This window comes from Petaurus breviceps, unplaced genomic scaffold (assembly GCF_028583685.1).
Source record: "Petaurus breviceps papuanus isolate PSGF00001 unplaced genomic scaffold, PetGlider_PUasm1.0 138, whole genome shotgun sequence".
Classification (NCBI taxonomy): domain Eukaryota; kingdom Metazoa; phylum Chordata; class Mammalia; order Diprotodontia; family Petauridae; genus Petaurus; species Petaurus breviceps.
In genome coordinates, this window is record NW_027185694.1 from 29,992,528 (window position 1) to 30,016,780 (window position 24,253).

A 24,253-nucleotide genomic window follows, 5' to 3' on the forward strand; every position below is an offset into this window, starting at 1 on the left:
GCCAACCTATTGATAAAGGCTAGTCATGGAAGTTGACAAAGCAAAGTAGCAGTTCTTAAATGACTTCCTCTTCTCAGCAAAAACCCCTTTGTCCTAGCCAATTAGGAATGGAAAGCTCCTTTTCCACAAATTCAGCACATCTCCCTCTCCCCACATAAGATGGACCTGCCTCTTTGGGCATGTATTGTATATCACTGTGAACTCAGCTTCAGATGTTTTTATTATCAGTACCAACTGTCACCACTAACCCAACTCTGAACATATGAATCCACTCTTTGTTGGTCCATCATATCCTTCCTGGATGAAAGTCATGTTCTCAGAGATTGTGCTGAAACTCAGCTTGATAAGAACCAGACAGATAAGAGATGGACAGACAGAAGCAGAAAGATAGACATCTCCTTATGCAAATAAAAATGAAATTAATCCCTTATGGTTTCTTGATTTAGGGTTAGCAAACAGGTTGATTCCAGCATGGATCTGAAGTCCATCCAACTCCCTTCTATAAGAGATCAGAGCAATCTCAAGTCGAAGAAGAACATGGATCTCACTGCCTTATACAAGAAGACTTCTGTTACAAGTATGGAGTACAACTCTAAGGTAATTCCCTCTTACCTGAGAATCCTACAGGTTTGGGAATCATTTGCATTTCTATATCATTCTGTGGTTATGAATTGTTTTAAACCTATTTTCTCTCTTGATCTTCAAAACAGCCATAAGAGGTAAACAGATTCAGCAAGGTCAAGTGCAAGAGATACTGGGAAAAGATGCTGAATTTGAAGTCATTTAGTTTGTTTTCTTCCTTGCTGTCTTTGGACAGATTGCTTCTAGGTTTCTTCATCTGTAAAATAGGTATGATAATACAGGTACTTTGTAAATTCAAAGATGCCATATTCAATGAACAAGCTATTATTCATAGGTCATGGTCAGGGCTCTAACCAGGCAGAGGAGAGAGTTGAAAGTACTACTAGATAGTAATAAAGAAAAAGTATCAATTCTTATTGTGCTTTTCCAAGAAGAGCTGGCACCATTATGGGGCTTTTTGTACAGTGCCTAATTTTATCCTCAGAACAGCCCCATGAGAAATATGTGTAGGTCTTTTTATTCCCCGTTTTATATTTTGCAGAAGAGAGGGTGGTTGAATTGACCAAAGTCACACAGCAAACAAGAAATAGAGCCAGGACTCTAGATCTTTGACCTCAGACTTTGTGCTCTTTCTCCTACCCGTGGAGGTGAAAGTTGGGCTCTTATAAGCATATGGAAATGCTTATTCACGAGAGACAGCAATCACAGTGTTCTTTGCATTTTGGAATTCCTGGAAAGACTGTGATACATCTTATGAGAAAGATTAAGCTGATTTGTGAGCAGTGGAGACAGAGAGTATAGGAAGAGTCATAAATCTCCCTTTTATCTTTTTGGAGATTATTATTCTACTGAAAAGATCTCAGTTGGTAAGTTCAGCCTATTTTCTTTTCATGAATAGAGTTCTAGAATGGAGTAGAAGAAATCCTTGGTAAGTGGGCTAAGAGATCTAAGGTCTCTTTCAGCCCTCTGTTCGATCTTGTATATAGAGCATATTGTCTCCCCCATTAGAGAGTAAACTACTTGAGAGCAGAGTCTGTCTTTTGCCTTTCTTTGCAGCCCCAGCACTGTTTCTGGTACATAATAGTGCTTAGCAAATAATGACTAATTGAAATGACTGATTGAAAAGTTGTAGGACCTAGAATAAGTCTCAGCCTCTGAGCCTCAATTTTCCCATCTATAAAATGGGAATAATAATAGCTACCCTACAGAAGTATTGTGATGTTTACTGAGGTAGAATGTAAAGTGCTTTACAAACTATTTTTTGTAAACCTTTAAAATACCATATAAATAGGAGTTGTCATTTTATGAAATACATTGTACCAGAATGAACAGAATGTTTGTGTTGTAACATATTTGTTTATTTTGTTGAAGCTTATTGTTCAAGGTCATCCTTTATGTATCATATGTTGTCTTTCTACCACTAAGCTGCTGTTGAGCCATAAATTGCAAATGATTTGGAGTTATTTTACCTACTTAGATCTATAACCATTGTAATTCCGAGTCTCTCCTCTGTCTTGTAGTACAAGCTTCATTGCCAGCAATTCTATGCCATGCTTATTAAGAAGGCATTATTCACTTGGCGCAACTGGAAGATGATGATAGCACAGGCATTTATTCCTCTGCTTTGTATCATACTTGTTATGGAGGTCTTTAAAATGAATTTAAGCTCAACAAGCATCCCCATCTTACGTCTGACTTTGAACCAGTATGGCCGTACAACTGTGCCTTTCTTCATCTCTGAGACTTCTAGGCTGCATCCAAAACTCTCAGATCACATTTCAAACACTATTCAAGCTGAGGGCCATGTGCCACTGAAAGTTATAGGTAAGGATCACATGAAAAGGGACTGATGATATGTAAATATTTATGGCATCACAGGTTTTAGAGCTCCAAGCAGCCTTAAAGATCAACAACTCCCTCATTTTGCAAATGACCATGACTTACACAGGTAAAGGGACTTGTCCATAGTCATGCTACAATTACTTTGTAGAGCTGGGAGTAGCACCAGGGTTTCCTGTTTCCACATCCAATGCCCCTTCTACTCCATCATGTTGTTGCCTGAGCCATTTTCAAGGAAATAATGACTGTGGATAAGTCACTTAATCTTTCAGTGGCCCCAAGTAATTCTCTAAGTGACTAATTTCCAGGACTCTCTTATTACCAAACATTGAGTATTGAAAGAGGAAGTTTCCCATACACATGAAATCACAGGTCTTCTAGAATTCCCTCCTCCCCCCCAAAAAAAGTTACAATAACATAACTGTTATACTGTATACAGTCAGGAACAGAAACTTTTTTCAGAATAACTGACTCCAGAAAAGCAAAGATGACAGCCAAGAGCATTTGAATGCTTTATCCTTGTCTCCTAGTCTGAGGGTTTTGGGGAACTAGTGGAGACACAAGGAGTGATATGACTTTCCTGCAATTTATCAACAAATGCTTAGTAACTGGACAATTTTGTGATGTCATTGACAATACCAGAGAAATTCAGGATGTCCCAGACACAGAATGTACATATCTGAAACCAAATTTATTAAAGGATCTCGCAGGCATAGATAACTGGGCCAGAGGTCATAAGTGACGCTAACAATATGACTGCTGGTTCTCTTAGTGGTTCTCTTTATATTTTTTTCTAAAATTGTATTTTAAACTCAAATGTCAGAACACAAATACAGAATAGAAAAAAGAAACAAAAAAACATCATAAACTTAGATATTGTAACTTAAATACAAAGTTAGAAAAAAAAACATGTGTACATAGCAGAACATTAGAGAGGGTTCAAAATTGTAACAATAAATTTTCACTTGAAGAAAGCCTATATGATAAATGATACTTGTGTTGTGTTGAGAATTGTCCATTTTTCTATACTTCCTTATGAGTTTTCTTTTGTTCTCCACTGTGCACTTTTTTACTTTGTTCTTTTTTTTCCCCTCCCCTCAACCCTCTACCCAGAAGGCCACAATAAAGTTCAGATATGTTTCTCTATAGTTATAAACATATACATACCCCACCCACCCACCCCTAGAGATTCTCTTTAAAGGGCAGGTATCCTTATCTAGCCTGTGGGGTTCCCAAATCCCATCCTATCCTACTCAGACTTCATTAAGCATAATTAGAAGGGCCAAGCTCAAAGGATATTGACAAAATGACCACACTCCTTCTTACATTCAATAAGCATTCCATCATTTAAAAAAAAAAAAGATTAAAAAAGACAACACAGTTCACTAAGACCAATAAACATATTAACCCCCCAACAGAATCTACATTCTACATCTGTAATCCCCCACCTCAGGAATGAGGTAGGAAAGGAGGTACATTTTCTCATACTGTGGGCATGTTGTCTTTCTGGTTTTAGTTACTTTACTCTTACACTCTGTTTTTTCTGCTCCTATTCCTGTACTCCTGAACAAATCTGGGGTAAGTTACACAACTATACTGACTTTGTAAATCCTGTACAAAATTTTTGTAATCTACTCTTAACTGGGGTCTAATCTGATCTAAACTCAGTAGGGGTCCTCTGTAATATCTTTCTGATCAGGATTTAGTCCCCTAACCCCTCTTGGCACCAGCACTGCTGCTTCTGCTGCCACAGCCTCCAGGTCCCACAGCATGTGCTTCTTACAGGTACTCTTGGCTAGCTTCCATCCCAGTGTTCACATACATACCTCTCTTTAGGTCCTCCTAGGCTGCCCTGGACTGAAAAATGAGATACTGTGACTTTTTTATAACCCACTCAGAATTTGATTTGAGGCATTTTGAAAAAGTTGTTTAGAGGTTTGGGTTGGGAGAGCTCAAGTAGAAATATTCAACTCTCTCTACCATCTTGGCTCCACCCCAGGTTTGATGATTCTTAAATTTTCTTTCCTTGGCCTATTTTCCAGGTCAGTTTTTAAAATAGTACATACTTTGCATTTCCTTTTATTTTTTTTAAATCTTTACAATTTTGTCATAATATTTCTTGTTGTTTGTCTTTAAGGGGTTGTTGAGTTCTTTTTGTTCCCTTCTGTTGTCCAGAGAGTCCATTATATGAATGAAATTTTCCTTCTGTTGCAAGCTATTTGTTCTCCTTCCAGTTATTTCTTCCAGAGCTCTTATTTTAATTATAATTATATTTCTCATCTCTTTCTTCATTTCTTCCAGCTATTTTTATAACCCTTGTGACCAAACCATTTTCTCTTTTGATTTGCTTATAGTTCTTATGGAGTTAAATTCTTCTGGGCTTTTACTTCATGGTCTTCTCTTGACTCAATATTTTTTCACAGTATGTGGTATCTTATTTTCCTTACTCATAAGTCCAGCCTTAATTCATATTTTAGGTCTTTTTGCAATAGCCAGACTCCACCGCCCCCTCAGCAGCACCACCACCACACACACATTCTTGGATACTATAGTTGGGACCAGGTTGTTCTTGACTAGAATTTTCTGAGCTCCTAGCTCTAACTTCCACCTCTCTTGGCATGTCTGCACTCAGAATATGGAACAGTTTGAGCCCCACCGTCTAACCCCCTGCTTTATTTTTAACAAAACTCAGAGTGCTATAGACTTGAGGGGCCTCTGGAATATCTCCAGACAGGGTGCTGCAGATTTCATATCCCCATCACCACCCCCAGACATTCCAGAAAACAGTGTCAGTTGAATGATGAGGTCAGAAGTCAGACTGAAGAGAGTTAAGAAGAGAATGAGAGAAAAGGAAGTGGAGGCACCTAATATATGTGGTCTTTTCAAGGAGTTTAGTCACAAAAAGGAGAATATCTAGTGGGGATTCATGGATTGAGTGAGGATTTTTTGAGGATAGGGGAGAAATAAGCATGTTTGTAGACAGCAGGGAAACATCTAGTAGACAGGGAAAAACTGAAAATAGATGAGAGTGGAAATGATAGAAGGGGCAATCTGTTGGGAAGACAGAATGGAATGGGATCCCTTCTGTAGAGAGAGATGTTTGCCTTGGCAAAAAGAAAGGCAAGTTCTTTATGTGAGTCAGGGGTGAAGGAAAAGTTAGTGAGGAAAGATATCTGAATGATTTGAGATAAGGAGGAAGAAAGATGTGAGAGCTCTTGAATGGCCTCAGTTTCCTCAGTGAAGTATGAGGTAAGGTCCTCAGCTGAGGGGGGAAGGAAGGTGCCATGGGACACTTGAAGACGGGTGAAAAGGTTTAGCATAGCTGCTGTGGTGAGCAGGAGAGTGAATTGAGTGAATTTCCCTAAATATAAAAATTTTACCTTGTGCAATGTGGGGGGCCAGTTGAGGTTATGTAACAAAAGTTTTGCAGTAGATTGTCATTAAATAATCAACATTCTTTCATGACTTTCTCCAGCTCTGTTTATCAATATGTGAAAAGGAAAGAAGGTGGCAAGGTTACGGTTTGACAAGGCATAATCAGTGATAGGACAAGGTAAAAGGGACTCCTTGGTTTTCAGAATTTCTATTCTTTAGAATTTATTTGGAGCTTTTGCTTCATTGTTTTTCTATTATTTTGTTCTTGTTGTGTGTCTGTTCTATCTTTTGTTAAATGAGTGGGTTTGCAGATACAGATTTTTCCGTGAGAATTGCTTTGGCTGCATTCTTCATGTTTTGACATATTGTCTTTTTATGATCATTTTCTCTGATAATACTGTTTACTGATTTTAAGATTTGTTTTTGACCAACCTACATATTGTTTAGTAAGAAAAATGTTCATAAATTCATTCCTAAGATGAAAAGAATAATTGGGGGAGGGGGATCCTATGAATTTTACCATAAAAGTATATAGGAAAGAAGACCTTCTTTATTATATCTAGAAAATCTTTATGAAAGTAATCTTTTCATGAACTAAAGGTATACTCAGTGAAAACATTGAAAAGGAATAAGGATTATTTTAAACATTCATTTAAAAATTTTAAGTTCCAAATTTTCTCTCTCCCTGCAGCCCTTCCCCCACCCATTGAAAAGGTGAGAATTATGATACCTATTATATACATACATGAAGTTATGCAAAATGTATTTGCATATTAACCATGTTGCAAAAAAAAAGCAAGAAAAAAAGTGAAAAAAGTATGCTTTAATCTGCACTTAGAGTTTATCAGTTCTCTCTTTGGAGGTGGATAGCATCTTTCATCATGAGTGCTTTGACATTGTTATGGATTACTGTCTTTATCAGAATAGCAAAGTCTTTCACATTACAATATTGCTGTTACTGTGTATAATGTTTTCCTGGTTCTGTACACTTCACTCTGTATCAATTCATGTAGGTCTTCCTAGGTTTTTCTGAACCCATTTGCTTCATCATAACTTATACCACAATACATTTCCCAAATGATGGACATCTGTTTTGTAACAGTCCTCTGGTATAAGGGGATCCCTTCTGGGAGGACATAGGATTCCTCTGTTGATCTTTGCTTTTTATGACTAGTCACATAGCACCTTGCTCCCCCAGAGTAAATGCAGCTATCAACAAGTTAAGTCCTTGTCCAGTACCCATTTTATGTCTAAGGAAAGGTCCATTGACCAGCCAGAGTTATCAGAGAAGATAGCCCCTTAGTGAGTTTAGATAAATAACATGTAAAACAATAGGATTCAATGCAATTCAATGCAAAGATTTATTTTAAGCATTGGGAAAGAAGAGATTGGGAGAAAGAAAATGGGACCCAATATACAACTCAGGCATATACATTAATATAGAATATAATTCAAGTAAGGTCAGTGCAGCCTTAGGGAGCAGAGAGACATATGCCCATTCAGCAAGAAGGGCAGGTTCCAAGGTACCCTTCTGAGAGTGGGGTTCTAATACTATGATTTTGAGTGGCCTTTTTGGAGCTAACTGATTTGTTTAACAGGGGTCAAGGGGCACAGTAGATTTGGGGTGTTAACAAAATATTATTTGGGGGATTTGTATTATCAGTGAAAAAACAAGCTGGAAGTTGACAAAATATTATTTTTGGACTCAGCTATACTAACCTTAGAAAAATATTGTTGTCACTATTTTTCTATAACTATGTTCTGTAGACTTATAGGATATAAATGAAGGATATTAATTAAGAAGCCTCCTGATGAGGGTGAAAGAGGAGATTATAAAAACTGACTTGAAGCTTAAATTCATGACAACTGGTCTCATTACTTACTGGCAAATAGAGGAAGAAGAAAATGGAAGCATTTTCAGTTTTTATATTCTTGGGCTAAAAGATCACTACAGACAGCAGCTGCAGCCATGACATTAAAAGACACCTGCTCCTTGGAAGGAAAGCTATGGAAAATCTGGACGGAATATTAAAAAGTAGAAATATCACCTTGCTGACAAAAGTCCATATAGTTGAAGCTATGGTTTTTCCATAGCAGGATGGCTGTGAGAGTTGGACTAGAAGAAAAGCTGAGTGCTGTAAAATTGATTCTTTCAAATTGTGGTGCTGGAGAAGACTTTTAAGAGTCCCTTTGTAATGGTAATTTGAAGATCTTCCCTGCCCCTTAATAAGCTTAAGGGAATTTGAGAACCCTCTCTGATGTGAAAATATACTCTACCCCCTAACAGGCTAAATGTGGTCACATGGAGCCTGTGGTTGGAGGAGTTTGCTGAAGGCTGGAGCAGAGCCCAACAGGAGAAGCTTGTTTAGGGCAGGCTTGTTTTTCAGGAAGGCACATACCTTGTTACTTTGTAACTAGTCGGTGTGTCTCAAGGGTTGTGATGTTCTCTGACCCTGGAGAAGGCTATATATACCCTGAGCTTTGGGGCCCACTTATGGGAAGCGTTTCATGATTTGGCCAGATGAGACTCTGGGCAGCCATTGAACCCCCCAGCTTTGAAAACCCAGATGTTGGTGCTTCTCTCTGTGGTAACTAATTGTATGTATGCAGTGGTCAGACAGCTAGAAGCCCTGTCTGTCGAACTGTGTTATTTTCTCTGTCTGTGTTTTTTGTCTACTTGCAATTTCTGTTTGTATTCTCTGAAGTTCAGGGTGCTAACTTTTCCTCCTGAACTAGGTAAATGAAATATGTTTGTTTAAAGTAATATTATTAACGCCTTTTTGAGTTGCTTTCCTTTAGAAAAGCAGATCAAAGAACCTATGCTTGCAGTCATCCTGGGTATGCTAGGGTACTTACTGCTACACCCTTGGATAGTAAGGAGATCTTATGAGTCAGTACTTGAAGAAATTAATTCAGACTGTTCACTAAAAGGTCAAATTTTGAAGCTGAAGCTTAAATACTTTGGCCACATAATGAGAAGATGGAACTCACTGAGAAAGACCCTGATGTTGGGAAAGATTGAAGACAAAAGGAAAAGGAGACAGCAAAGGATGAGATGAATAGATTGTGTCATGGAAACAATGAACATGAATTTGGATAATCTTTGCAAAGTAGTGGAGAATAGATGGGCCTGGCATCCTATAGTCCATAAAGAATCAGAATCAACTAAACAACTCCCTGGAAGGGAGACCAGCATGATGGTCCCAAGACCATTAGACCTAATCTTATGACAGCATCCACAAAAAGAACTGCTATAAATATTTTTGTACAGATAGATCCTTTCCCTTTTTCTTTGATCCCTTTGGAATACAAACTTTGTAATTTATTGTCAGGTCAAAGGACATGTACAGCTTTATATCCCTTTTGGGTATAGTTCCAAATTGTTCTCCAGGATGGTTGGACCAGTACATAACTCCACCAGAAGTGTATTAATGTCTCTATTTTTCACATCTTCTCCAGCATTTCTCATTTTCTTTTCTATCATTTTAGCCAAACTAATTGGCATATAATGGTACCTTAAAGTTGTTTTAATTTGCATTTCTCTAATTATTATTAACAGGGCATTTTTTCATATGATGTTGATAGCTTCAATTTCTTACTGGAAACTGCCTATTCACATCATTTACCATTTTATCAATGGATGAATGGCTCTTATTTTTTAAAAATTGGCTCAGTTCCTTATGTATCTGAGAAATGAGGCCTTTATCATAGAAACTTGTGGTCAAAATCTTTCCCCATTTTGCTGCTTTCTTTCTCATTTTGGCTACATTGGTTTTGTTTGTATAAAAACTTTAATTTCATGTAATCAAAAGTATCTTTTTTCTTCCCATGATCCTCTCTTTCTCTTGTTTGATCATAAAATTTACTTCCTTTATCCATGACAGGTATTTTTTTCCATGCTCCCCTAATTTGCTTATTACATCACTCTTTATGGTTAAATCATGTACCCATTTTGACCTTATTACAGTGTGAGATATTGGTCTATGCCTAGTTTCTACCAGACTGCTTTCCAGTCTTCCCAGCAGGTTTTGTCACATAGTGAATTCCAAAAGCTTGACTCTTTGGGTTTACCAAACACAAGATTTCTACAGTCATTTATTTCTGTATATTGTGTACCTAATCTTTTCCATTGATCCCCCACTCTATTTCTTAGACAGTACCAGACTATTTTGACAAATATTGCTTTGTAATACAATTTGAGATGTGGCACTGCTAGACCACCTTCCTTCACTTTTTTTTCTGTTGATTCCCTTGATACTCTTGATCTTTTGCTCTCCCAGATGAATTTTGTTACGATTTTTTTCTAATTCTGCAAAATAATTTTTGGTAGTTCCTGGGTTTGTCTTGACATAGACTCCCAAGTATTTTGTACTACTGTCGCCAGTTATTTTAAATGGAATTTCTCTTTCTATCTCTTCCTGCTGGGCTTTATTGAGCATATACAAAAATGCTAATGATTTATGTGGGCTTATTTTATAATGGCCATCTTTTGCTAACATTGTTAATTGTTTCAACTAGTTTTTAGTTAAGTCTCTGGGATTCTCTAAGTATACCATCATGTCATCTTCAAAAAGTGGTAGTTTGTTTCCTCATTGCCTATTCTAATTCCTTCAATTTCTTTTTCTTGTCATATTGCCATAGCTTGCATTTCTAGTACAATATTGAATAATAATGGTGATAATAAACATCTTTGCTTCACTTCGATCTTATTAAGAAGGCTTCTGGCTTTACAGATATTTGCTGATAGTTTTAGTTAGATACTACTTATGATTTTAAGGAAAGCCCCATTTATTCCTATGCTTTCTAGTGTTTTTAATAGGAATGGACCAATTTTAATTTTTAAGGAATTATTTTCTTTAATGAGGTTTTGTGACTTTTTTTCCATTTGGCCAATTCTGATTTTTAAGGAGTTACTTTCTTCACTTTTTTGGTGTCTCTTTTACCAAATTTAATTCTCTTTTCATAATTTTCATGCATTGCTCTCATTTCTTTTCCCAATTTTCCTATTGCTGTTATTTGATTTTAAAAATCATTTTTGCTCTTTTTTTAATCTCTTCTAGGAATTCTTATTGGGCTTGTGTCAGATCTTTATTTTTATGTGAGGCTTTGCTTGTAGATATTTTCATGTCCTTGTCTGCTTCTGAGTTTGTGTCGAGCTTTTCTGTCACTATAGTAGCTTTTTATGGAAAGGTTCTTTTTTTTGTTGTTGTTGGCTCATTTATCTAGCCCATTTCTTGACTTTGAATTTTATGTTAGAGTTGAGATGGTGTCACTGTCCCAAGCTTCAGGCTTTTTTTTTACCCTGATGTTTTTATAGCTAGTTCTTAAGGTCTCTTAAGTTTTCTGTGCTTCCATGGTGGTGTGATCCTAAGAGAGTTGCGGTCATTTCTCTCATATTCTGTATTCTGGTCCTTACCCATTAAGGGCTCCTGCTACCTTGCTACCACAAGCATTAGTTCTCCTCTGTGCCTTGGAACTGTGACCCAGAACTCAGTATGGAAAATGGAGTTGCTAAGCGTACCTAGGCCTGTGCCCAGTCATCCCCTGTAATCCGTAACCCCCGTGCCTCCTGTGGGTGATGAGAGCTTTCGAAACTGCTGCCACTGCTGTAGCCTCCAAGGCCCACAGCTGGTGTTGCTGTTGTATGTCCTCCAGGCCAGCCCCCACCCAAATCTCTCTTACCAACTTCTTAAGTTGTTTTGCACTAGAAAAATGTCTCACCCCAACCTTTTGCTGGCTACGTTGCTCAAGAATTCAATTTGACACATTATTTTAAAGTTGTTTGGAAGGGAGTATTGGGAGAGTTTGACTGGAATGCTCCCTCTCCTCCTCTATCTTGGCTTTGCCTCCAGGCAGGCTTTTTGAAGGTGATTTTCTACAGTGGAGCAGATTATTATAATTGCATAGCTAACTAAAAAATATAGAGAATTTAATACCCCACACCACTTAATGAGTGTCAATTTTTAGAAGCCTTTGAAAAAAACAATCCAGGTATGGTGGCACATTCTTGTAATCCCAACAACCAGGGAGGCCGAGGATAGTGGATCTCTTTAGCGCAAGGGTTCTGAGCTATAGTGGGTTATGTTTATTGGATGTCCACACTAAGTTCAGCATGAATATGGTAAGCCCCCGGGATCTGGAAGGTTAAGTAGGATGGGGGAAGGAGGAACGAGTTGCCTAAGGAGGAATGAAATGGCCCAGGTTGGAAACAGAATAAGTCAGAGCTCCTGTACTGATCAGTCAGTAGTGGGATCACACCCATGAGTAGCCTAGATTTCTACCCAGGGCACGATGTGGAGACCTGTTATTTAAAACACAAACACACACACACACACATACAGAGCAAAACTTTACAAGTACACAACTAGAGATTAGGTTGAGAGAAGAGATCAGAAAGGTATATGGGGGAATAAGTTGTTATTGTTAAAATGGTTTTTTTCCTTTATCAAAATATAAGTAATATATAGAGAAAAAAGGTTGTAAAACCAAAAATAAGTAATTAGACTTAAGCACAGACTTCATCTACTTTATAAATTTATCTTAAGATTTAAGTGACAGAAAGGGTAGTGTGCTATCCAAAATTCTTTCATACATCTATAAGTTATCATGCCACTGGTTACTGATAGATACCCTAAGTTAGTGATCCACACACTATGCTAATTCACATGCTTTTTCTATATTGTTTGAGATTCTAAGTCCCAGAGCATGGTGGAAAGAACACTAGACTGAGAGTCAGAAAAATATTATTCTGACTTTGCCTCTAACTTGCTATGTGACCTTGAGCAAACACTTTTCCTGACTAGACTTCAGTTTCCTCATTGTGTAATATGATAGGATTAGGTTAGGTTTTCTCTAGGTCTCCTTCCAAGTCTTGCATTCATAATCATAAGTAGGGCAAAGTGATTAGGACCCTACCATTTGATGCCACCATTTAGGGGCCATCCTTCCCCCTTACGGTGGTCTTCCTCCTGATATTCCTGTACCTTGTTGTTTGCTCATTGCTTTACATAGCTCCAGGGCCAACATCCTCATGATTCAGTAGCTGTGGTGTCCCCTCTCTTCCCATACCTAATGCCACCTGCATCCCTCAACCCTTTCTACATTTGGAGATTAGAGGGTCAGTCATCAACTGCCATAGATCTGCAGACCAAACTCCCCCAGAGATGGATCATTCCCTTTCCTAGAATGACTCTACCCACCCAGGAGGGTCCTAGATTTCTGTGCCATTTCTTTCATGCTAGATGCCTTTGACATTTCTCCCACTCACAGAGATGAGACCTGGTGTCTCAGTGTCCCCCGACATGGGGCAGCATCTCTGCTTTCAGAGTCTTGTTTCCAGAGTGCATCTTTTTGGCCCAAGGGTTCCCCCACCCCTCTATTTTTGCTGAGTATCATTATTCCTAATGTCAGCCCTCCTGACATTCTGTAATTTATGTCCCCAGAAGATGTCTGAAGACTAAACAGATGGTAATTGTGTGACCTTGGAGAATTTATATTCTCTTTCTGAGACTCAATGTTATATTCCCTGTCTGGCAGTCTATGATTCTATGATTTGTGTGTTTGATTTTGTTTATATTGTCCTTGCTCCATGAGGTTTGGTGTAGTGCTAGGGACATAGAAGGCGTTCAGTCAAGACCAGTTGACTGACATTCTAATGTTGCTTCCCATTCCTAGAGCCTATAGAAGATTTCCTGATGTCGAAGGCAAAAGAGGAATCTGATACCTTTGATGAAAACTTTCTCATGGCAATGTCCTTTCAAGACCAGGAGGATCAAACTGTCGTCATGACTCTGTTCAATAACCAGGCTTACCACACTGCCCCCATGGCCTTGTCCATGGTGGAAAACATTCTCTACAAGCTGTTTCTTGGCTCCAGGGCTTCCATCACAATCACCAATGAGCCTGAGCAGCCACATGTCTTTAAGTCGAATTATGAAAAGCTCTTTCAGTATGTGCAGCTCCCTTTCTTATGAAATGAAAACAACATATCTCTGTAGCACTTCTTCTCTACCTGTTTATTCAATTTAGATGTAACACTCTTGAAATCAACCTGAATTGGTGGATAAAGTGATAGAAATGGAGTTAGAAAGACTTGGGTTAAGATCTTGCCTCTACTACTTACTAGCTCATGTCAGGCAACAAGCATTTATTAAGTGCCTCCTCTGTTTCAGGCCCTATGCTAAGCACTGGTGATACAAAGAAAGGCAAAAGATAGTCTCTGCTCCCAAGAAGCTTACAGTCTAGGGGGAAGACAGCAGGCAAGCACCAACGGGCAGACATGCTCTAGAAAATTAAATTAGAGATAACCAGTAGGAGGAAGGCACTGGAATTAAAGAGAATTGGGAAGGACTTCCTGTAGAAGTTGAGGTTTTACCTGGAACATGAAAGAAGGAGGCAGAGATGAGGAGGGAAAATATTCCAGGCATGGGGGACGGTGAGTGCAAATGCCCAGAGTTGAGAGATGGATTGTGAGGAATAGCAAGGAGACCAGAGTTACTGGATCACAGAGTACATGGAGAGGAGTAAGTTATAAAAAAAACTGGAAAGGTGGGGCGGGGGGGGGCAGATTATGAAGGGCTTTGAATGCCAAAAAGAAGATTTTATATTGATTCTGGAGGTGATACAGAGCCATTAGAGTTTATTGAATAGTTTGTTGAATGTGATCAGACTTGCATTTTAGGAAAATCGATATACAGTAACAACAATATTGTGTTAAGAACAACTTTGGGCAAATAAGTCATTTTGACTATTACAAACTCAAATTAACTAAGGACATATGAAGGACGATTCTATCTACATCCAGATAAATACAAGAATATATAGAATGATACATACATGCACAATACACATACATACATATTTGTGTCTAATGGTAGCCATCTCTGGGGGGAGGGAAGAAAAAAAGGAAAAGAGAAATTTACATAATACTTTCATTATATATTTAAAAGGAATAGTAAGTTGTGTATAATAGTTTTGCAGATTCATGTGCATCATATGGAAATGCTTGTTTTATTCCATAAATTTAAAATAAAATAAATAAAAATTTAAAAAATTTTTGACAACTGATGTGAAGGATATACGGAAGCTACTGCAGTATAGTCAAGGTGTGAGGTGATGAGGGCCTGCACCACAGTGACTATGATATCCAAGGAGAGGAAGTGGAGTTAGGGGGCATAACAGAATGATGTTATGCAAGTAGAATTGATGGGATTTGGCAACAGATTGGATAATGAGAATAAGAGAGAGTGAGGAGTGGAGGATGACACCTAGTTTGTAAGCCTGGGTGACTAGGAAGATGGTGGTGCCTTAAACAATAATAGGAAAATTAGGAAGGGCTTGGGCAGAAGTATAGGTTTGCAAAACACTTTCCAAATGTTCCTTATTTTATCTATCCCATCCACCCTTTGAATTAGGTGCTATTATTATCCCCGTTTCACAGAAAAGAAAATTGAGACAGATAGAAGGCAAGTGAGTTGCTCAACCAGGATCTGAAACTGGATTTAGACTCAGATCTTCCTGATTCCAGGTCCAGCATACTATCTATTGCAACACTGAGTTTGGGGCATGTTGAGTTTAAGATATCTACAGGACATCCAGTTCAAGATGCAAATTCGCAGCTGGAGATGCAAATCTGAAGGTTAAGAAAGAAGTTATGAGGGGCGGCCAGGTAGCACAGCGAGTAAAGAGCACCGGCTCCAGTGTTGAGAAGACCTGGAGATCGAATCCCGGGCTCAGACACTTAGCACCCACCCAGAAACACTTGGCCGTGTAACCTTGAGCAAGTTACTTAACCCCAATTGCTTAGGGGCGGCCAGATGGCTCAGTGAGTAAGAGCACCAGCTCCAGTGTCAGGATGACCTGGATCAAATCCAGGCTCAGATACTCAGCACCACACCCAGAAATAACTGGCCATGTAACCTTGAGCAAGTTACTTAACCCCGATTGCTTAAAAAAAAAAAAAAGAAGTTATGGTTGGATAGAGGCATCAACATAAAGATAATAATTGAACCCATGGGAGCTGATGAGATCATCAAGTGAATATAGTATATATAGCAACATAGCAATCAAGTGAAATAATATAGGGGGAGAAGTCCCAAGACAGAGTCCTGGGGGACATTCTCAGTTAATGGGAGTGACCTGGATGAAGATTCAGCCAAGGAAACTGAGAAGGAACAGTCAGACAGCCAGGAGAACAAAGAAAGACACAGTGTCATAAAAATCTAAACAGAAAAGAATATCAAGGAGAAGAGGATGGTTGACCTGAATTCAAATCTGGCCTCAGATAATTACTAGCTGTTTGACCCTGGGCAAGTCATTTAACTCTGTTTGCCTCAGTTTCCTCAACTGTAAAATGGGGGTCATAATACCTCAAAGGGTTGTAAAAGGATCAGATGAGACAGTGTTTGTAAAACCTTTAGCACAGTGCCTGTCACATAATATGTGCTTAATAAATGCTTATTCCCTTCACCCTCCCTTTATGAAAGATTTCAGAAAGGTCAAGAAGGACTAAGATTGAGGAAAAGATGGGTAGAGTTTCCAATTGAGAGATTTTCTCCTTCAAAGTTTGGTAACTTTGAGGAGCAGTTAAATGATGTCAGATGCCAGACTAGAGCATTAAGAAGAGAATGAGAGGAAAGGAAGTGGAGGCATCAATTGCCTACTGCCTTTTCAAGGAGTTTAGAAACAAGTCATTTGGAATGATAGAATGGATGGATAAAGTGAAGGGTTTTGAGGATGGGGAAGTCATGGACATGTTTATAGACAGAGAAGAAACCATTAGATGGGGAGAGGTTGAAAATAAGTGAGAGGGGAGATGATAAAGGAGGCAGTCTGCTGGAGAAGATAGTATGGAATGGGACTCATGACCATGGACATATTACTTCAACTGTCTGAACCTTTGGCAACTCCCTAAGACTTACCTATTAAATCACCAAGAACATACAGGGGGCTCCCACACTTACAAAATCTCAGTACCCAGAAGTATCAACTCTTGAAGGTAGTCACTGATAATGGCTGATCTTTTACTGATCTCTTTTTTCCTCATGTCCTGTCTCTGATAGGGGCCCTAAGGGATATTTACTTGCCATGTCTGTGACTTTGGGAATGTCATTCATAGTCAGTTCATTTGCTATTCTGGCAATCAGTGATCGAGTCTTAAAGTCAAAACATACCCAGTTTATCAGTGGAATATCTCCAGCTCATTACTGGCTCTCTTTCCTGTTGTGGGATTTAATCATCATCTTCTTTAACAGCTTGCTACTACTGGTAAGTGTTGGATAATGTACATATTGAGGTCCATTCTTTTGTATATCATAGAAACTTCCCTTCTAGACAACACTGTCCAGCACCTCAATCTAACCAGGAAAGTCAGGTTGACTACTTTGGCTCCTATCAATTGGGAAACACAATTTAGAAGTTTCTAGATCCCCTGTCCTCAGTTGAAGAATGTTAATTTTCCCTTGGACTTACAGAAACATTTATGACCTCTATATGCTAAGCTCCCTATATATTTGTCCCCTAAAATCTTGTCCCAAAGATTTGGAGATTTGATGTCACTGGGAATATCGGCATTGATCAAAGCATCCCTTCTGTGACTCTCATATTACCAATTAGAAGGGGAAACTATTCCAACTAGAAAAAAGAAAGCAAAGACAATTAGAAAATGCCGTCCATTGGGAACTCCTTGATGGCTGAGGAAGTGAGGTTAGCTCTCACCTTTGTTATGAAGTGCCAAGATTTTTACCAAGAGCTAAACTGAACTAATTTTTAGGAAGTTGCAAAACTTGTTTTTTAGAGTAGGGATTAGTACATTCCCCTCTGGTGTTCAGAATTGATTTATTAATATTTTATCAATTTTTTCTTCCTTTTCTTCCCTTTGAAACTGTGTCCATTCCCAAGTCCTTGATGAAAGCAATAGATGAGAAAGCTTACATCAAGAAAGGCTGCTCAGAAGCTACCATACTGATGTTAATGCTGCATGGCTGGTCTATCATCCCTTGCATGTACCTGATGAGCTTCATCTTTTCTGGTTCTGCTTCGGGGTGTGCCAAACTCATAATTCTGAACATCGTCACAGGCACTGTTCCATTCATCATTATCAGCATTACAGGGCAAAATGGTAAGGACACTCATCCCCAGGATCCCATTCCACCAACATATACTGAGCCATTCTGGTGAATCAGAGAGGGAGGGGAGGGGAGGCCTGTTTATGGGATGATTAGGACCAGTAAGTGAATGGGTAGGAATGGACTCAAGCATAGGGATATCACTAAGAATTGAACAAGAACTGTGAGTCTTACATGAAGACAGTTGACTCTTTTGACATTCAACATAAAAAGCCGTTTTCCTGTTTCAAACCCCAAACTGCTTACCAATCAATCAGTATTTATTATGTGTCAGGCACTGTAAAAAGAACTGGAGATGGAAAAAAAAAGACAAAAGACAAGCTCTGCCCTCAAGGAATTTGTAATCTAATGGGGGAAACAACATGCAAACAGTTACTTACAAACAAGCTATGTACAAGATAAATAGGAAATCTGACAAAGGGAAAGAATTAGAATTGAGAAGGAATGGACAAGATTCCATCAGGAAGTGCCAGGGAATTCAGGAGGCAGAGAAGAGGAGAGAGTGTGTTCCAGGCATGGAGTGCAGTCAGAGCCAAAAGGTGGAGTCTTTGGTTCATGGCGCAATCAGGGGGCCAGTGTCACTGGAGTAAAGAGAACGTGCTAGGGAGTAAGGTGTAAGAAGACTAGAAAGCTTGGAGGAGGCTGGGTTATGAAGGACTTTGAATGGCAAATAGTGTATTTCGTGTTTGATCCTGGAGGTGATAGGAGGCCATTGGAGTTTATCGAGTCGGGGGATAACATAATCAGACGTGCACTTTAGGAAAATCACTTTCCTGGCTGATAGAGAATAGATTGGCGCAGGGAGAGCCTTGAGGCAGGCAGACCCATTAGCAGTCTGTTATAACCGTCTAGGTATGAAGTGATGAGGGCCTGCACTAGGGTGGTGGCAGTGTTCGAGGAAAGAAGGGGGTATATTTAAGAGATGCTGCAGAGAAATTGACAGGTCTTGGCAACAGCCTGGATGGGGTGGGGGGATAGTGCTGTGGTTTGTGAAAGATAGTGAGGAATCCAAGATGACTCTTAGGTACCAGATAATTATACATACAAGTAATAATGGAGAGCTGCCAGAGAGGCTAAAAGTCATGTGGATGCAATAAGAAACCTATAGGGAAAGTAGTGTAAAATAATCGAGTGTGGAGCCTAAGACATGGAGAGGGAATTCCTGCCTTCAAGGCCTCCAGGGGAGAGAGAGAGAACTATACTTCACCTCAGCCACAGGGGTTGTTCACATGCCAGTGAAAGATCTGATTATGTGATATCAAACCCCCACCTTATCCCTTCTTTAGTTTATAACTACTGTTACCTTGAGAGTAAAGATGGTATTCCCAGACTTCAGTGAATGCTGTCTGGCATGCTCTTTCCCTTTCCCCCTTTAGCGATCTCATTCAATCTCTTAGCTTCAGCTGGCATCTCTCAATTGATGACACCCAAATCTGCATTTCTAGTATTAACCTCTTTATTGAGATCCACACTTGTCAGCTAGTCAGCAAGCATTTGACAAGAGTTTTCTATGTGTCAAGCATGAAGGATTCACAGACCAGCAAAAAACAGTACTTGCTCTTAAGGAATTCACATTTTAATGGACTCAGGAAAACTCCCCTGAGTTCAAATTCAACCTCAGACACTTACTAGCTGTGTGACCTTGGGCAAGTCATCTTACTTCTCTTTGCTTCAGTTTCCTCAACTGTAAAATGGGGATCATAATAGCTACCTCCTAGTGTTGTGAGGATAAAGTAAAATAACATTTATAAAACACTTAGTACAATGCCTGGCCTGTACTAGTTGCTAAAGAAATGCTAACTATTGTTATCATCACCATCACCATCATCATCATCATTATTGGGGGAGACAACATGTAAATAATTAGGTCCAAACAAGATAACATACATGTGTGTATTTGTTATATATGTGTATACATATATATTTTTTTATGTACAAACACACATTTATGAAGTTTATGAAGGCAATCTCAGAAAGGAAGACACTTTAATTTCCTGCTGTCTACTGGACATCTCCATCTGACTATCCTGCATCATCTCTACTGTAACACATCCAAAACAAAATTCATCATCTTCTCTCTAAATCTGCCTCTCTCTCTCTCTCTGGCTTCATTATTTCTATCATTACCATATTCTCCATTATGCAGGCTAAAAAATTCAGTTACCTTAGACTCTGCCTATCCCTTAATCTCCTGCTCAGCTAGGGGCAAGGATCATGTTTTATTTCTCTTTTAATCCTCCCCCACCCCCACATCTAGTACAATGCCACAAACATAGTAAGCCTTTTGGATGTTCATTGAGTAAATGTTAAAGGGTACTCCCCTCCATACCCTGTCGCTATATTAGAGCCTCTAGCTAAGGCAATAATACTCAAAGATATGTACATAATAAAATACAATTGCTGAATATTGGTACAGGCAGTAACACTATAGGAGTCCAAAGAGAGAAGAAAACGATAGTTAACATGGGCTGCTCGGGAGTACACTGAGATTTGTTCTGGGGCTCACAAAATGAATAGAATTTTGATAGGCAGTAAGGAGAGGGAAAATATTTCCAAGTAGAGTCAAGATGCCTTCCTTATCCAGAAATAAGGTGTAAGGAGGCAGATCTATTCTGCCCTAAGTATGCCAGTTTGTAGGGTGGCATGCCCTTCAAGAGAATACTGAGTCACTGAAGAAAGATGGGCCCATGCCATCTTACTTATTAATAGTTTGGATTTATTAGAGTTAATTGGGGTACTTACAAGACGCTGTCATCCTGGGTGGCAGCAAGACAAAGTAACATGGTGGATTCCCACACCAGCCCCAGGACAGGTATTATATAGAAATAAAACAAAGAAGACAGTGCCAGGGATGGCCCAGGGTCATGTGCAAGTTCTCCCATGGAACAGTTGGAACTTCCTTTGCTGTTTACATCTACTCAATGTAGCTTATATTCTTTGCGTAGTCAGAGGTCACATTCCCAGGCTCTGGCTACTACCATACATAAGGATGACTTGAAAGGAGCCCTGAGAGATGGGTTGTGTTTAGTATGAGCAAGATGTTGACATGATTGATGCAGAGAGTGTTGAAAGGATGTCATCATTGTTTCTTCATGGATATGCTTGTCAGTGTGATGTTACCATGGAATTTAAATCTCTGTGGAAGAAAAGGGGCTAGTAAAGATCCTGGCATTGTGGGTGTGTGAAAGCATCTTCACCATGTTGTTAGCATTTTTGTCAGTATGGCATCTATGGGGTTTGTGTCAAAGAGGGAGAATGTGGTCAGCAAATAACCTACAGGGTTGCGAGGTCTAGATTTGGATAATTAAATCTTATTGGATAAGAATGTGAGAATATAGACAGCACACCACCCACCAACCCAATTCTCATTCTCAGGCCTCAGTTTCCTCCCTTGTGAAATGAAGGATTTAGAGCTTTTGGGATAAGAACTCACTATTTGAGGGAGTGCAGTCAAGATGGTAGAGTAGAAACAGGACCTCCGCAGGGCTCTGGCTCCCACCACCTCTGCCTCCCACCACCTCCAATCCATGTAAAAGGGGACTCTGAACAAACTTTGGAGCTACAGAACCCACAAAATGACACAGAGAAGCTAACCTCCCGCTGAGGACAGCCCGGCAGAAAAGCAGCAGCCAATGCAGCACTCTGGGAGCTGACCCCAGCCCCACTCCGAGGTAGCCCCAGGGCAGGCCTCACCAGCCTCCGGCTAGAGGGACTCCAGATCACCAGCGGCTGTGGCCCTTTCCAGAATTATCAACACATAGATGCAAAGGACAAAGTGAGAGGTCAGTGCAGTGTGGACTTTGGGACCAGTAGCTGGGAGTGCATAGGCCTTTGCCCCTGGGGCAAGAAACCCGCAGCCACCACCAAGTGGCAGCTTCAGCTCCTGGCCTGCAGAGTGTAGGGGGACCAAGTGATCAGTCTGAGGGTTAATCGCTCTTGCTTTAACTTGCTTGGATCTGGATTGCAGTCTATGGTGGAGGTCTTGGGGTGTGTGGCCAGCTTGCCAGAGAGTGTGAAGGCTTCAGACAGGACACCCAACTAATACCTCCGGCAGCTGAGAAAACCCCAGCATTTGGAACGAAGCTCCCCTGTCTGGTGGCAGAGTCCTACTGGGGCAAAAAGCCCAAAAGTCAAGTATTTGAGTGGCAACATGACCAGGCAAAGGAAGCAAACCAAGCAAAGCAATCCAACATTAGACTCCTATTTTGGGGACAGAAAGGAGCAAAGCATGGAATAGGAGGAAGACAGTGAAGTCAGAACTCCTGTACCAAAAGCTTCCAAGAAAAATACGAGCTGGTTACAGGCCATAAAGGACCTTAAGAAGCAGATAAGAGAAGCAGAGGAAAAATTGGGAAGAGAAATGAGAACAATGCAAGAAAATTATAAAATGAGAGTCAACAGCCTGACTGAGGAAAATCACACCTTAAAAAAAAAGACTAACTCAAATGGCAGAAAAAGGCTCAAAAAGGCAATGAGGAGAAGAATGCCTTAAAAAGCCAAATTTGCCAGTTGGAAAAAGAATCTCAAAAGCTCAATGAGGAGCATCATTCCTTCAGAATTAGATTGTAGCAAATGGAAACTAATGACTTTATGAGAAATCAAGAAGCTGTTAAACAAATCCAAACAAATGAAAGAATAAAAGGCAGTGTGAAATATTTCATTGGAAAAACCATTGACCTGAAAAATAGATCCAGGAGAGATAATTTAAAAATTATTGGACTACCTGAAAGCCATGATCAAAGAAAGAACCTAGAAGTCATCCTCTAAGAAATTCTCAAGGAAAACTGCCCTGATGTTTTAGAACCAGAAGGCAAAAATAGAGGTTGAAAAATCCACCGATCACCTCCTGAAAAAGATCCCAAAAATAAAATTCCTAGGAATATTATAGCCAGGTTCTGGAATTCCCAGATCAAGGAGAGAATATTACAAGCAGCCAGGAAGAAACAATTTGAATATTGTGGAAACACAATCAGGATAACTCAGGATCTGGCAGCTTCTACACTGAGGGATCGAAGGGCTTGGAATATGATATTTCAGAGGTCAAAGGAGCTGGGATTAAAACTAAGAATCACCTACCCAGCACAACTGAGTATCCTGTTTCAGGGGAAAATATGGTCATTCAGTGGAATAGAGGACTTTCAAGTATTCTTGATGAAAAAACCAGAGTTGAATAGAAAATTTGACCTTCAGATACAAGAAGCAAGAGAAGCATGAGAAGGTAAACAGGGAAAAGAAATCATAAGGAACTTATCAAAGTTGAACTATTAACATTCCTACATGGAAAAACAATAATTCTAACTGATGCAACTTTTCTCAGTATGAAAATAGTTGAAGGGAATAGAATATATATATATATACATATATATGTGTATATATATATGTCTATATCGGAGGGTATATAGGCATATGAATGTGTATATGTATGTGTACAGGTATATATAGATAGAGGGCACAGGACCAGTTTAATTGGAGGGGATGATATTTAAAAGGTGAAATTAAGATGTGAGAGAGGAATATAATGAGAGGAGATGGGGAGAGACAGAATGGGATAAACTATCTCATATAGAAGAGGCAAGGGAAAATGGTCGCAATGGAGGGGAAGAATCAGAAGGCAAAAGGGAATGCATCAACCTTATTCTCATTGAATTTGGCTGGAGGAGGGAATGAAATACACACTAAATAGGGAATCTCACCCTACAGAAGAGTAGGGGGGAAGGGGATGAGAGAGGGGATGATGGAAGGGAGGGAAGGCTGGGGAGAAGGGAAGCTGGAAGCACCCACTTTTGAAAAGGGATGGGATCAAAGTAGAGAATAGAACATGTGCGAGGTGGGATAGAAGGGAGGGAAATATAATCAGTCTTTTACAACATATCTACTATGTTAATGTTTTCCATTAGCTACACATGTACAACGTACACTGAACTGCTTATCTTCCCAATAAGGGTGGGTGACAAGGGAGAAAGGCAATGAATCTGGAATTCAAAGTTTTAAAATCAAATGTTTAAAATATATATATACACTATTATTAATACTATTTTATATGTAATTGGAAAATAAGATATATAGGCACTGGGGCATAGAGATCCACCATGCCCTACTGGAAAAGTCGAAGGGGGTATGGGAGAAGATATGGAAGAGAGCAGATTGGAGGAGGGGATATCCTGTGGGACTGCTATTTTGGGGCGGTGGGTAGGGGAAAAAACAGGGAGAAAATATGTAACTCAAAATCTGGCGGAAATGAATGATGTAAATCAGAAGTTAATAAAGCATAATAAAGGAAGGAAAGAAGGAAGGGAGGGAAGGGAAGGGAAGGGAAGGGAAGGGAAGGGAAG

The 24,253-nt window shown here is 39.5% G+C and overlaps 1 protein-coding gene across 1 annotated transcript in view; it reads left to right on the forward strand.

The window, feature by feature from the left end:
* The window catches only part of LOC138143979 (phospholipid-transporting ATPase ABCA3-like), a 282,495-nt gene that overhangs the window by 224,905 nt on the left and 33,337 nt on the right, over positions 1-24,253 (forward strand). Inside the window, exons 17-21 of the mRNA XM_069065289.1 lie at positions 447-597; positions 2,103-2,406; positions 13,471-13,744; positions 16,857-17,061; positions 17,695-17,914. Coding sequence (XP_068921390.1) covers positions 447-597; positions 2,103-2,406; positions 13,471-13,744; positions 16,857-17,061; positions 17,695-17,914 — 1,154 coding nt within the window. The remainder of the gene's footprint in view (positions 1-446; positions 598-2,102; positions 2,407-13,470; positions 13,745-16,856; positions 17,062-17,694; positions 17,915-24,253) is intronic.